Source organism: Budorcas taxicolor, chromosome 1 (assembly GCF_023091745.1).
Source record: "Budorcas taxicolor isolate Tak-1 chromosome 1, Takin1.1, whole genome shotgun sequence".
NCBI lineage: Eukaryota > Metazoa > Chordata > Mammalia > Artiodactyla > Bovidae > Budorcas > Budorcas taxicolor.
Window position 1 is genome coordinate 148557326 of NC_068910.1, and position 16375 is coordinate 148573700.

Here is a 16375-nt window from a genome sequence, read left to right on the forward strand (position 1 = left end):
CTGCCTATGACCCAGCAATTCTACTTGTTATTTAATAGAAATAAAAACATGTCCATGAAGAATGTTCATAATAACTTTATTTATGATCATCCCAAACTGGAAATAACTCAGATGTCCATAAACCAGAGAAAGGATAAATTGTGAGATGTTCACAAAAAGGAACACTGCTGAGTAGCAAAAAAATACTCCAAACTATGGATATATGCAACAAGATGTATGAATATCACTGACATCGTAAACAAAGAAATATACAAAAGTGAAAATGTACAATTCCATTTATATGAAATTCAAGAACAGGTACAGTTAGTCTATGTGAAGAGAAAACAATGAAAAAAATGACTGCCAAGGGCAAAAAGGGAGAGAAATTTCCTGCACACTTTGAGATGATGGAAAGGTTCTCTATCTGGGTTAGGATTACAGAGATATACACATTTGTCAAAAGCGATAAAATGTAATCCTAAAATCAATCCACTTCACTGTCCACAGATTTTACTTGAATACAGACCATTTTACCTTAAAATCTGCTACTTCCAAAAACAGCTGTTCAGATATGTGAACTCACTTCAATTTACTGAGTTGGCCAAAAAGTTTCTTCAGTTTTCTACATAAAAGTAAGACATTTTTCATTTTCACCAAGAACTTTATTGAACAACATATTCACCATTTCTTTCCACTACCTTCTGTCATTTTCCAGGCAACTTCAAAATTCCATCTTCCCCAAACTTATCTTTTTGAGGAAAGAACTGTTCCAGGTAACTTTTACAGTCTTCCAGAGAGTTAAAAATGTTTCCATTAAGAGAATTTTGTAAAGACGGAAATCAATGGACATCACAGGTACAATATCTGGTGAATACAGCAGATGAATCACAACTTCCCAGCTGAGCAGTAACAGCTTTTGTCCAGTCATTGAAGTCAGTCAGTCTTGTGGAATCCTGATGGAAGATTGTACATTTTCTGTTGACTTGTTCTGGATGCTTTTTGTTGACGGCTCCTTTCAGTTGGTCTAACTGGGAGCAGTACGTGTTGGCATTGTTGAGCTTTCTGGAAAAAGCTCACAACAGGGGACTTCGTTCCAATCCCACCATCACTTTCTCTGGATGAAGACTGGCCTTTGTTGTGGTTGGTGGTGGTTCATCTTGCTTGCCCTACAATCTCTTCTGTTCCACATTATTGTATAGTATCCACTTTTCACTGCCTGTCATAATTTGTTTTAAAAATGAAACATTTTTGTTATATCTCAGTAGAGAATTACATGCAGAAATATGGTCAAGAAGGTTTTTTTCATTTGACTTATGTGGAACCCAAACATCAAAGCAATGAACATAACCAAGCTGGTGCAAATGATTTTCCATTCTTATTTTGGATATTTTTAGTACGTTGGCTATCTTCTGCATGGTATATAATGCTGATCACAGTACCTTCTTCATATACCACACTTTTTTTTTTTGGCATTTCAGTTGCATTTTTGTCTTTCTTAAAATAATAAAGCATATTAATAAAGCTGAAAATATTGCTTTTTCTTCCATCTTCAATATTAAAATGGTTACACAAAAATCCATCAATTTTCATTTTTTAAAATGCACTTTTATATGACAGCTGTCACAGTACAATCTAACAAAACTTCTGAATGAAGTTAAAGACAACTAAGCGCTACCAAAGCCAACTTGGGAAAAAACTGAATGAACCTTTTAACCAACCCAATACAACAGCTTTGTTTTTGAGTCAAAATAAATACTATTCAAAATAAAACTTCAATTGTTTTTGAATTCACTACATGTTCTGGTGAAATACTGCTCATAAAATTTTACTTTCTTGCCCTATGTCTTAATCATTAGGAACATGATTCATTATGTTGTACAATAAACATTAAAGGCTGAATATCCTAAAGATAGTCTGAGTCCTCAACTCCTTTTAAAACAGAGGCCTAGATAAATTGACTTGTCCAGGATCATGTTCTATCTCATTTCAGAAATAAAAAAATATATACATTGTCTTCCCTTGCAAATACTAACACATGTACAAAAACAATAGCTTACCTTTTTAATAAACATCAATGAAATAATGTGTTTACAATGCCTGAGCATCATTAGGACAGTGGAATATTTCAGATATAAATACAGTATATTTTAATGAACACATTTTTAAATCTTTTGGCTACACCATGCAACACATGAGATCTTAGATCCCTGACCAGGCATCAAACCTGTGCTCCCTGCACTGGAAACATTGGAGTCTTAACCAATGAGTGCTAAGGAAGTCCCAGAAAGCACATATTTTCTATTCATTGGAGGCAGTTCCAAATTTACACTGGCTGGTTTTTCATGAATGATGCATTTGTAGTTGAAGTGTGTTGCTCTTTACGTGTGTTGGTCTTTACAGTCAGTACATTTCAAACAGACAGCTTTCAAAAACTGTACTGATAATCTATGCAACCTGGGTAACAAAAAGACTGGATTTCTGAAAACTGCAGTTAGTGAAAGGCATATAATAACATTATATGCATTACATTAAATGCAGTAAAATTTAACTAAAAAAACCTGGCAGCGCTGGTTTTGATGAGCAGAGAGAGGTTTGAAATGCATTTAAATAATGGAAAAAAGACTTACTTATATAGGAAAATTTTTATTTAATATAATTTCATAAACTTTAAAAAATTACTAAGAGCTGCACAACAGGTATGCTACATTTACTGACAATGAAGATAACAAGTTCCATTAGATAGCCACAGTGTCTGAGGTCCAGAATTTTAAACTGTTATGATAGTATTTCCAACTATTTATTATTCATAAAAATCTAACAATCCCCATTATTACAAACATTAGTTATGATCTTTTACAGTAATATCATTCAGGTTATCTCACATAAACATCACTTTAATAATGTTCTGTTTTTATGAAAACAGAAGACATTTTAGATAGAAATAAAAGTATCTCTAAAGAGGGGCCAAAAATAACAAAACGTGTTTCATTGAACTCTTTGGTGTGTTAGTTTTATTAACACCTGCTTACACCCTAAATTGATCTTTAAAGGAAAAACACAGACATGGGATGATTTTTTCCTTTTCTCCAGCCCCAATCTCTTTTCAGAGTAGTGTATTTTAAAAAACTTTTGGTATAAATTGTAAATATTTTAGTGGTTGTGACTCCTGCCTATTAGATAGGAGTCTCAAGCTTATCACACAAGGCCAATTTCACAATCTTATGCAGTAGAAATGACCCTGGTTGGAGAAAGGTATTCCCTAACTAGCTGATTTGCCTCTGTTTAACCTCCTACTCAGGACAGTGCCAGAGTGTGAATCAGGTCTGGGAAGCCACTGGACATCAGAGAGATTAAGACCCAAGGAGGAGGTTAGTTAAGAGAAATTCAAACTTAATTCTCCCCCTTTTCCTTCTCAACTCCACAGCAAGCCTGGGTAGCTATAGTTCCCCTGGCCCACACTATTCCTTCTAGTGTGAGCCTAATGCTTGTTGAAAGTCAACAAGCAGGACTGCTGAGTCACCTAAAGCAGCTGATGGGCAATTTTGGAAACTGACTTGGCGATTGCTACTATCTTCAGGGCTACAGCCTTTAGACTAGGCAGACACAAGCAAGTGAGGCAAATAGATTTGAGACCTGTAACCAGCAATAACACATGGAGCATCATACCTGGTTTTGGCAGATAAGAATAAGTTAATTACCAACATCGTACTGTCCAAATCATTTTAAAGAGATATGCAAGGAGGAATATTTACATATACTCATTATGCAGTAACAGTTTTACAAAATGACCAGCACACAGAACTATTGGAAGTTTGTAGACAACACTGTTACTTTCTTAAATAACAGAAAATCCTTTTCTTACAAGAATACCTTTAAAGGGAGTAGGTTTTGAACAACTGAGTAGGATAAGCATGTCAGTGGATGCTATTTTTCAGATACAAAGTTCCTAAATAACTTCAAATAGTGAATGCAGAAAATTGTATCAATCATACTCTGAGCACCAGATAGGCTGGCTGAGTTCATGCCTTGCGGTAGTTGGTCAGAGACTGCCTGATGGCTTTGCAGTTCTTCCCTAGTATTAGCAGTCAGTTAAATTGATGGCAAATAAACACCAAAGTAGATGCAATGCCTGGCTACAAAATGTCATTTTGTTATATGAACATTTTACAAGACATTCTAAGAGCAAGTTTGCCATTGTCATCCACTAATACTCTACTGAAAATTTTCTGCAATATTTCCTCTTCTGAAACATGAACTGGTGAGGGTACACACTGTAAATTTTTTATATCCCTTTATAGTATTTCCAGAATAACAGCATTTTCCTAAACCCAATCTAAGGTAAAGATGGGCTACTTGCAAAAATTAATATTTAGGCTGAAATTTATAACCTAATATATCATTGCATTACTGAAGCAGACAAATAAGAAAATAGCTTACCAGTGAACAAAGATGAAGTCTTAATTGTATGCTTCTTTCCCTACCAGCCCAATTCTAGAAGTCTTATATTCATGAAATGGGAAAGGGGTAAGAAGGGTTGTGCAAAAAATAAGTGTACAGAAAGGAATTACCATATTCAGGAAATTTTGGCAACCATTCCCATACAATTTTAAATGTATATGTACTCAATGAACAGTTCTTAAATAATCATTTCCAAATTTTAAAACATTACTTTTGATCAAAACAAATGACAGCACTGGATCATGTTAAATTCATGTTAAATTCAGGATGGAAATCAAGTACTGAACTGCAGTGAATTAATGGCAGTCATACAAACCTGATTAATCATTTATAAAACTTAAATTTATTGCAGCCATTATCCCATATAATCTAGCATTTTAGAGTTTATTTCATTTACATTCAATAGCCATACCTTATAATGGGACACTGGGCAGACTTGACTTTACTGTGGTAGGCTGCTGTAATTTAGATAACATACTAACCTAAAAATAACAGGATTCTCATCTGAAATTCTTTATTCTAAGAGCTAGCTTACTGAAAGGCAAGAGCAGTTCTAAGCTCGTCACAAAAAGAGGCTCTTCTCATTTACTGATTTAATTAGCCTAAAATTTTTTTCATATAATTAAAAGTATTTGCAATATTTAAATACTTTCCAAACTCTTTTATTGATATAGCTGGACTTCACAACAGCACTGTAAAATACTACAAACAAAGCCTTCAGATAGACAAGAAAAAGCAAATTGACATATATTCACCAAATTAAAGCATGCAAAAGATCCAATGATAAACACATTAAATAATTTGCTAATGTGTCTAATTTACCCACTATAGGTTCTTTACACTGTCATGAAAATAGTAAACATTAATTTGAAATTTGGTAAATGGACTTGATTTACATATGATATGGTATACCTTTTGCATGTATATGGTTAACTTAACTGGTTGTGTTACAGTACACTGAGAGAAAGTTTGGGACTGATATATATTTATCAATACTACCCATAGTGCAAGTAAATAATAGTTGGAAATGCATTCTCCTAATTTGTTCTGTGAACTTAGAAAGCACTAAAGAATTAACAAACATGGGTCACTGAGGGACCAAAATTCCTTACTATTCACATTAACTTTTCCCATGAAAAGCTTCAAATATAAGTCTAATAAAAAAATAGAGTTTTCAAGGCAAACTTTTCAGCATAATTTACAGAAGCAATTTAAATAGAAGACTCTATAACCAAGCTAATACTAAAAAATACAATTAACTAGGAATTAGCTCCCTTTTCTACTATATTAAAATATAGTGGCCTTAGCAAAAGGCTGAAATGCCATTAGGAGTCCCATAAGCACATGGGAACAACCGAGATAGATGAAAAATGTCTCTTTATTCACAAATTTTAACATGTTTAAATTAAGAGGGTGGCTGACATGGGTGCATGGTAACGCTTTTTGTTTGTCTGCCATTATAACTATGAGTGGGCATGAACTAGAATCAGAGATTTCAGAAAGTAATTCCACAGAGGTAGTGTGGCCATTACCAGGATGCTCACACTCAATTTTAGGAAAGGAGTTGAAATGGCTCCCACAAAGTACTACTGCCCCTTTAACAAGTAGATGAGTCCATTGTGGAGAGGGTCAAGATGCTCCTGTCGTTGGTATAGAAAGGATCCGATGCACTCCATGATCTAAAGTAACAATAAGAGAAAAGTTTGGCTCACCAGGACCTATGTATCAATTGAGAAAAAAATTAACTCTAAAACTTAGGAGCAAAATGCAGACTGATTCATTTTTAAAAGCTAAAGAGAAGTTCTTTTTACTAGCACTGAATGACCAAACATTCTATTTATATTATATAAAAATTTGGGAAAATAATGCTCTAGTCATCATATAAAAATATTAGCCAAAATTCACTAGTATTAAAAGAATTTCTATAGGTAGTAAAGCATGAGATACTCTTAAAATCTTAACAATTCAGTAAGAAAAAAGTATGTCATTAAGAGTTATGCACATTTGGTTTTACTGAAAAGCAACTAGGCTGTATTTGACATAACAAAAGCAAACAAACAAAAAGCCCAGTTACCAAAAGCTTTAGAATGAAGTAACAGTATGTTCATATTATATTATTATTTCTTTTCAGCTATAAATTATATTCTGAACATTTTAGCATAATTAGCTTGAACAAATATTCAACAGGTATCAAAGACACCTGGAAATCACTAGGGTTTTCACTTAACTAAGAACAAATAATCCTCTATTGGCCTGTAAAAAGTTAACTACTGTCTGTCTGAATGAAAAGACTGTAAGCAATTCATTATATAGTAGTTTATTTGCAGCTGTACCAATTTCAGCTAAAAAACTTAAGACTGAAAATAGCCTGCCATGCTTAAAATAGCCTAACCTATTTCAAGGACAGTTTAGAATTACGAAGTTAAAGGTGGCTGTTCTTAGAAGACTTAAAAGCACTTAACAATAAATACATTTTATGTAACTTTTTTCTGGGTTCCCACTTTCCTTAAATAAAGATGTTAGAGGAAGAGACTAGCATTAAAATGGCCCAAATTCACTTTTCTCAAAAAATCTGTTTCCTAGAGACTCTAAAGTTTCTATGTAGTTTCAGTTTAAATGGATTGCGCATAATCACAGTGAAGTTTAGAATCTAGAAAACTTTACAAAGTTGGCGAAGAGGAAGACAAACAAGCAACAACTAAAGAAGTGATTTACAGGTTCTCTAATTTTACTAGTTTCCAGAAAACTTAAACAGTATCTACCCTCCTTTAAGGGCTTGTTCACTACTGTCTCTCTAGTACCTAGAACTATGCCTGGTACATAGCAGGTACTCAGTATTTGTAAAATAAATGAATGAAATGAGACTGTGAACATTTCTTAGTATTCAGGCAAGGAAAAGTATGCTCAGACACAGATGACAAAACATAATCATAAACAACACTCCTAAACCGATATTTTATACTAGCTTTTCCTGTTTTTCAACCACTGCTTACATAGAAAATCCTCTTAGGTAAGCTGTCTTTCATTTTTGATCTTTTTAAAACACATATATACATTTATATTGTTAAATATCATATTTGACAGAATATTAAACACTGAGCTATATATTAACTATTAACTCCTTTCTATTTAAAAGACAGTTTTGATTAGGATAAGTAACTGTTGGTAAATTACATACAGAAAAGCATTTACTGCTGAAGCACAGCCCTTCAGAGTACAACATGGCAAATCTTTTATAGAGCACCATGATGCTACCTTTGAAACGTAGCTTGCAATATGGCATATTTATTTGACAACATCAATTAATAAAATGTAAGTAGAATAAAGGATGGTAAAACTTTATTAGTTTTATTTGAAATCTGTTATATGAAAGCACTAATTATATTCCTCAAGTGATTACCATTATCTCTTATGTTTAATGTTAATGGAACAAATATCCAAGGGATTCTACATCCTATAATAGATGTAATCTTGTCCTACCTTTTAAATTAGACATGAGAGACAGATGTAGAATAGAAGCTGTTCCAAAATCAAAACAGTGCCAAATGTACTTCACTAAAACAATTACATGTAAAAAAACAAAAACAAATGACTTTTCAAAGTTTAAATAAAATGTTAATGGATCTATGGTAATTTTCATATAGCCCTTAGAAAGGCACGAAGTGGTTTTGCATATCATATAATTTTATCCACTAAAAAAAAAATAGAACAAATCTCAGAAGACTTTTTGGATTATTCATTTGAAGAAGACAGGGCGATAACAACAGTAGTAACCAATAACATAACTGGAGATGATGAACAAAATTGGAAGGCTGTTTATAGTCTGTCAAATAAGATATTCACTACTGTTAAACATTTTATTAGCAAAAAAAAAAAAAAAAACCTCTTACAAAAGAAAAAAGTGAGATACAACTTGAAGTGAAAAAAAGTACAGATGAGAACAGATACCTTCAACAGAACATGCAGAAAGAAACCCCACATAATCCCTCAGGCAGGTTCAAAAGGGATAATGCAGCAAAAAAATGGCTATGTTAAGAGTAATGGGGCACATTACCTTAATAGCTGATATCCAGAAAGTGGGAATATATGTAAAGCAGAAAAATATTCTGGGCTTATTTAAAACTAATTCTAGTCTGTTTCTGTTTTAGTAGTTAGTGAAGATGTTTATTGTCATTAAACAGAAATTTCATGCTAAAAAGATATATAAAAAATTATATACAAGTTCTATAGTATCTCAGTCTAATTCCCACCTTAGTTCTGTGTAGTAAACCTGTCTTAACAAGTAATATATATTAGTCTCTCTGGAACTTCCTTTGGAAGACTCACTGGCCTGGGTACATGACAGAACTATTTCTTATAATGCATTTTATAATACAATTTTATAAGTCATACATGTCCAATAAATTCAGCTGCTCATAGTAATTCTTATATATGGAATAAGATGACTATAAAATAATGTCACAGTGTTATGGAAATATTCTTGATCACATTATAATCAACAAATGGGGACTGAAACCATATACATATTAAAAGAATTCTATTTATAAATGCAACTGTACCATAAAGAAATGGCCATAACTAAAGGCAAAGTGGCAGTGAACAAGTTCGCCAATAAAAGTTACCTGAATTCTAAGGTACAAGAATAATGTACCTTATAATAATAATATATAATAATTAAGAATATAATAAGAATAATGTCATGCTCTTCACTTTTAAAACATTAAGCCCAACCAAATATTAAAAATTCTTTTATCAACAGATAAAAGCAGTGTTGCCTCCACCCTTGATTTCCTGCTCATGGGGTCTTTCCAAACTTCTCCAGCGTGGCACATATAGAAAGTGATACTACTTCATGTGGCGCTGTGTGGACAGCAGAAATCACCATCCATCCGAGCCACCTCTAACACATCATGCGCACGAGGGCACTGCCGCTCTCACTCCGGAACTTTAATATCATTCACTTAAAGAACACCAAGGTGTGAAACAATTTTCTATTTCTTAATATTCCCTAAATAACAGTATGTCTCTTGGGGAAATGCAGAAAGAGCTGAATCAATTTCACTTTTAAATAATTTAAGTGGTAATAATGGTATTTTTGTTATGATTCAAAAGGGCAAGTCTAATTCAAGAAATACATTTGGGAAGGGACAAAAAACAATAAAATTCTTCTAAACCATAATTTAAAGACCCGTTCTAACTTATAAACTTTTAATTAGACCATAAATAGCAGTAAAAACTTAAAACCACAACTTATTTTAAAACCTCATTACACAGATAAAAAGGTGTAGGAGAGCAGAAATACAGCCATTTTTATGTTTATAAATATCCCAAAGTCTCAAATGACTTACTAGACAATATACATGAAGAATAAGAAAAGCAAAATCTCTTGATTTTCCTATTATGTGCAATTATTTTATAAATACAAAAAGCAAACAAAACAAATACAGGAAATAGTATAGGTATAACAAAAAAGAGAAAGTTATAGTTATAAAAACAAGAGTACCATATACACACTCCTATTCACCACATTTGAGAAAGACTGTAAAGCAAAAATTTTTTGTTCATTAGATGAAAAGTCTCTTCAAAAGTGCTTTCTCTTCCTTTGTTAATGAAAGAACCCCCTATCTTAAAGCCACAAAGTGAAATAGCGTCAGAGTGCTAATAAATAGCACACTTCCTGCTTCAACTGGTAAAAGCAGGAGCTGACTGATTAGGTATCTAGAGATGTAGGTTCAACCTGTTCCAGTTTATAGGATACTCATCTGCAGCAAAGGCTACTTAGAGAAATTTCACACCTGCTGACATGGGATGGACTACATCTTCCTATTACTCGCTCCAGCATTCTTCCAACAGATGCACACGCTGTTTCTCCTTCTGAGAAGCAGCACATGGAGTCCAAGCACTTGATACTTGAATTTGTTTCAGTAAGCTGAGGAGGTGAAGCAGAAAAATATTAGTTACTGATAGATTTGGACTTCCAAAAAGCATTAAAAAAAAATAACAAGCACTTTAAAACTGAAAGTAATGTATACATGTTTTATATAATATGGAAAGGTATGGAAGACTTTAAGAATGATTAAAAGGCACTATGTCCTAAATTAGAGGTTGAGTAAAATAGTTATATAAAACAAGTAGCTGAATCTTGTATAAATCTGGAAAGTTTGTGGATTAAAAAAATTTTTTTTTTTAAATTATCTTTTGGCCCCATCACACGGCACGTGGGATCTTAGCTGCCCAACCAGGGATGGAACCCACGTCCCCTGCACTGGAAGCACAGTCTTAACCACTGGACTGCCAGGGAAGTCCCAAGATTGTGGATTTCAGTATCTTAATATATTATGATCAATATGATTTACATCAACCACTCAGAAACTTAATGAAGTTTAATTCTTCTTCGAACTTTTTAGGTGAAACTGCTCCTGCAACTTCAATTTAAAATGTCCAGTAACTGAGAAAAGCAGAGTTTAAATTATGTTGAAGACTGGAAAATAACCAGGCAGGACTGAATTCCAATCTTCAGCAATAACACCAACAGCAGCAAACACCTTACACAGTGTTTACTATGTGCTAAGTTCTAAACACCATATAGATATATATACATACACCGTAAATAATTCTTGAAAAAAGCATCATTTGCCTTAAGTTGCTAAGCAACTATTAAATGCTAAACATGTCCATAGTAAGCTCATCTTGTTTTTTTAAAAATTAATTGATGATAAATTATTACAGTTGATTAAATAAGTAGTACTATTTGATTTAAAACTGAATTAATTTCTATAAGTATGCAAGCTTTATATTAAGGAGGAATAAACAACCTGGCAAGATTACTAAAAGCCACAGTACTAATAATTTCAATCCTGTTACAATAAGGGGGAAAAAAATGGTATAACCACATAGCCCACTGACTCCCAACCTGGTTTTGACAGAGTCAAGGGTACTCCTAAATTTCTCAAGGGTTATCATTTTAAACAAACTTATTTTCACTTATTTTACATGTATAACATACTGCATAACAAATCTTTCAAAAATAGAGGAAGGAAAACAACAAAAATAGATTCATTGGAGTGCTGCAATTCACAAAGGTTGGGAGTCACCAAGTGTCGAGTACAAGCATGGCAACAGGGTACATTCATGGACGGCACAATGGACAGAAGACACAAGCATGATGGAACATAAATAACCTGGCATTTTGAACCTAAGCAACTGGTGAAAGAAAGTCAGTTAGTTGATCAGTCATGTCTGACTCTTTGTGATCCCATGAGTAGCCCAGCAGGCTCCTCTGTCCATGGAATTCTCCAGGCAAGAATACTGGAGTGGGTTGCCGATCCCTTCTCCAGGGGATCTTCCTGACCCAGGGATCGAACCTGGGTCTCCTGCATCGCAGGCGGATTCTTTACCATTTGAACCACCAGGGAAACAACTGGTTAGGTCCAGCAAAAACCCTGCTCATAATAACCCTGTCAAATACCAGGCAATGTGAGACAACCTGGTTCCTTTTTGGCAATGAACTGACTGCATCAGCGTCCTAGGATCTGCTGAACACTGAGTGAGGAACAGCCAAATTTCAGCTTGTTCTTTCATTATAATGCTTTTGATTTAGGACTGTTTACAGTACTATTTCTTAACTGTGTTTTTTGAGGTATTTACAGACACTGCACAAAAAAAGTTCTGTGTTAAGTTTAAGAAACCCTAGTTCAAGGAATGTCTAAACACTTTGTGAGTAAAGTACTGCCAACAAGTTATGTTTGTATGGTCAGTCTCCAGGGGGAGAGTTAGACATAGTGCAAATTTGGGTTTTTTGGGGGAACTTCCCTTCCTCCCCTCCCCCCAGGAACATTCATTAATCAATACCAGGAGGAATATTAATATTCAGTGGAAGATTTTAGGAAATCTTGGTTTAGGTAACAGGATTTTACCAGTTTCCTAGTTTCCTTCTTGGGTCACTGGGCTCTAGCCTCCTCCATCTCAAAACCAGCCTCTGTAGGAAGCAGAACTTTAGAACTCCCACATGCTCAGTGAGAAACTACTACACCTCAAACAGGCCCATAAAGCCCTTTATAACCTGACCTCAGGCTGCCTTTCCTACTCTACCTTTAAATGCTCCTGTGTCCACACAGCCAACTAGGCAGTGTTCCTTGCCTGAGAACATGGGTCAGGGCCTGTCACCAATTAGGGGCAGCATGCTGACTCCTAACACCAAGATCAGTTTAAATACTGTCATTTCTATAAAATCCTCCCACCTGTCCAACTATCAGTAACCTCTTTCTCTCTAGATTCTACTCCAATGGTTGTTTGTATCATTTAAATGGCAGAAGCACTTAAATTCACCTTGTATTTCATTGAGCAAGGCACTGTACTGGTTTTTAAAGGGGACAATCTACTGAGTTACGGATAAAGAAAAGGGTGGGAGGTAAGTCAGAAACAAGCAATAATGGCAGTTATATTAATGGAATGCTTACTGTGTGCCAATTACTAGGTAAGAAGCTTCTCATGGATTATCTCATTTATAACTGCTTTGGGGATAGGCACCAGACTTAAACACACTTTACAGATGAGGAAACAGAGCAGTTAAAAATGTATTCAAGCTCACCCAGCTGGGGCTTGAATCTTGGGTTTCTTTGATTCCAGGGCCCAAACCTCTTTACCATGCTGTTATACTGCCTTCTTATAATTATGGTATAAGGCAGACTACAAATATCAAAAAAGGGGAAGGGAAGCTCAAAACCACCTGCTGTTGTTGGTATTAGTGGGAGAGTATTGTGATGAGAAAGATGGCATCTGAAATGCATACTGAAGACTGGATGGGATTTCAGTAGCTGAAGATGGGAGAGAAAGAACATTCCAGGCTAAGCAAAAAGAATGAGTAATTATGTGGGCAGAAAAGCATTATGTACATTCAGCACATATTTAGTCTAAGTGTTGAAAGAGCAGCTGTTACTCGTGCCCCCTGGCAAAAAGACCAGTGTGCCTCAAAGTGTGATCTATGGATCATTGTTGGTCTGCAAACAGTTACTGGCCCATGAGAACACAAATGCATCTGGTCTGTGAGATTAAGAGATTAGACAATTTTACTGCAATCTGACAAGAATATTTTTGTAACTGTTCAATCTAATAATTTCAAAGTTGGGGCTTATTTTATATATCTTTTAAACTGCATTTCCTAGTAATTCATTTTTATTGTATTTTACAAAAGTATTGGCCTGTGATGAACTAGATAGAAATGATCAACAAACCAAGAAAACAATCTGGTCCTTCATCACATTTATCTGGAAAGCACTGAACTAGACTAGAAACTCGAACAAGGAGTTTGTCTGGTTCTTCTTAATTTAACAGCATGTGCTTCAATAACTGCTGGGGCTCAACCAACTGACAGGGATTCACTAAAGATACCATCCATAAGGTCAACAGCATTTGAGTGTCCACATATTGATACATGCAGAACAGTGCTTAGGTCTGGATCTGACTTTAGGTAATTATCCTTCTTTGCACTCATCACCTTTTACTTTAAAACCTGAGGACAGGTATTAAACTATGGGCAACTCAACACAGAGAGTAAACATCTTAAAATGTCAAACGTATATAAAGAAATGATTTCTCAGATCACCATTTGATCACACCAAGTAAAATACATTTCTTTTTCTTCCCTAAGGGGGAAAACCCCCACCTGCTTTGAAAATGCTGAATGCTGGTTAACTGCATTTCTGTAAAGCTATCTATTGGAAACACTATACTGTTCTCTAGGAAACCTCCAAGCTCTACCACTTTCCCATATATACATGTTTGATTTCATATTATAGCTTCCAGTATAACTGAGAGTGCAGCATTTAGGTCTCATTTCATTCAAGGTAAGGAGAGGGGGTCATTACCTTAAAAAAAAAAAAGACTATTATTAAATACTAGAAAAGAAATAAGGCAAAATAATGGGAGTGAGACCCTACTTAGTGGACTAAAAAGTTACCTTTTAACTTATAAGAAATTTTGATTTATTGGTAAGACTCATTCTCCACGACACTTCTCAGAAACAACTACATAACTCAAAGCTAAAAGGGCTGCCAAGCGAAACAGCTATGGAAAGCCAATCCATATGGGTACGTAAGCCTAGTGGAACTTTTCATCTTTACAGAACTTCCCTTCTGAAATAAATTCTAGCTTACTGCTTTTATATCCAATATTTTCACATCAATGATGGCAAACATTTAGAATTTTCTCCTGTTGCTTCTACAAAAATCTTTCTTGAATCTTCTAAGTTTTGGAAAACTGTCCTAACACTTCTAAGTTTTTTAGTCACTCCCATGACATTTGAGCTATCAAATCAGATAAAGTTTAATCAACTATTAACCACATCTGTTCTTTTGCTCTTAAAATTGTTTTATATACTTCATAATCAAAGTGAATACCTTGCTTAGCCTTATAGGAGGTATTTGGAAAGAAGCCTTAAACTATAATGATGGTGAGAAAAAAAGGCTCCTGTTTAGGAAATGTTTTTCTTTTAAATGTAAGATAGAGAAAGTCATCGAATATTACCAAATTCCAAATTTGCTTAAGAATAGTAAAATCCCTAAAACCAGTATCAGCTTCAAGTCCTTATTGAGAGTTGGAAGAGGTAGCTGTTTAATGATGGTATTTAAATAACTGCTTCTCTTATTCAAGGCCTTTTTCTCCAAAACATGTTGCAAGTTCATTTTACTTCCCTAGACTCCCTTCCTTTTTCCTTCTCCCTAAATAAACAATTTTGAAAGATAGTTACAAGTAAAATAACTCTATATGGACTTTTAGGGATCCTTAGAAAGGAGATTTCCATATGTGTTGCCTAAATTTAAGTATGAAAATAAACATACATTATTAGGCAAGCTTATTGTAATAAATTTGGCTTATTCCTTGTTTCAAAAACACTGAGACTCTTTTAATAATGTGATTACCAAAAAAAAAAAAAAAAAAAGACAATATCTGACTAGGAATTTGTAGTTTAGATGAATAAGAGTATGAGGTATCTGTAAAAAATGATAAAATCTCCCATTTTAATGGAGATGGTGAATCTGAATAGCAATTATTAACTCATCAGCAGAGCTGATGTTAAGAAATCAGTTTTCTAAGTATCAATCATACACAGCATATCATTACTATTTGGTAGAAATAATATCAATACTAGTATCTTTCTTCATTTTGACCTCCAGATGAAAAAGCTGTTCAGTAAGTCAGCACAGATTTGAAAATAACATTAGTTTTGTAAAGTGTCACACTTATCAGATATGCCTTATTATTATCAGCCTTTTAAATGTTTGATTCTGTTTATAGAATTTTACTCATTCAGAAAAGTGTACCTTTTAGTGGCAAATAACTGAATATATGCCATTTAGGTTTTCTATTCTATAGTTAGCTTCTTTGTTAAATGAAGTAGTATTTCTATGTTATCTTTGTCACACAAGGAGAGGAAGGTGTCTTGTAGCTGGTTGAAACTGCTTAAAATGTTGTTGGTGGTGGCAGATTTCAGGTCTGGGACTTCCGCACCCTGATCCACATGAGGAGGTTTAGTAGCCCTAGCATCCTGTTGATACCTCTATGGTAGCTACTAGGTGCAAGCTGGAAAAGGGCATCTAGAGTAGAGCCAGGAATCCAGGGAGAAAGAAATGACAGAACAATGAAAGCCTAAGAGGCAGGTGACATAGAGGGAGATAATTAGGAGAGTCTATGGCCCATGGTAACATTTAAGGCTCAGCATAACTCTGTCTGATGTGGCAAGGCTAACCAAATTCTGATTAGAGAAACAAATGCCATTTCAAGAAAGAAAATAGAGAAAAGAGGGATTATTTAACACTTACTTAAAAGTGATTTTTACCTCAAAATATATGCCAAAGACAGAAATACAGGAGAAGAGAAATACTCAACATACATTTTATTCAACCAATTTAAGTTTAGTGATAAGCAGAAAAAACCCTGC

The 16375-nt window shown here is 34.3% G+C and overlaps 1 protein-coding gene across 1 annotated transcript in view; it reads right to left on the reverse strand.

Moving 5' to 3' along the window:
• Window positions 1-6034: 6034 nt before the first annotated feature.
• Window positions 6035-16375, reverse strand: part of ATP11B (ATPase phospholipid transporting 11B (putative)) — a 106995-nt gene continuing 96654 nt past the window's right edge. Inside the window, exons 29-30 of the mRNA XM_052640502.1 lie at window positions 10233-10366; window positions 6035-6116 (exon numbers count right to left, since the gene is read on the reverse strand). Of these exons, the coding sequence (XP_052496462.1) occupies window positions 6035-6116; window positions 10233-10366 (216 nt within the window). The remainder of the gene's footprint in view (window positions 6117-10232; window positions 10367-16375) is intronic.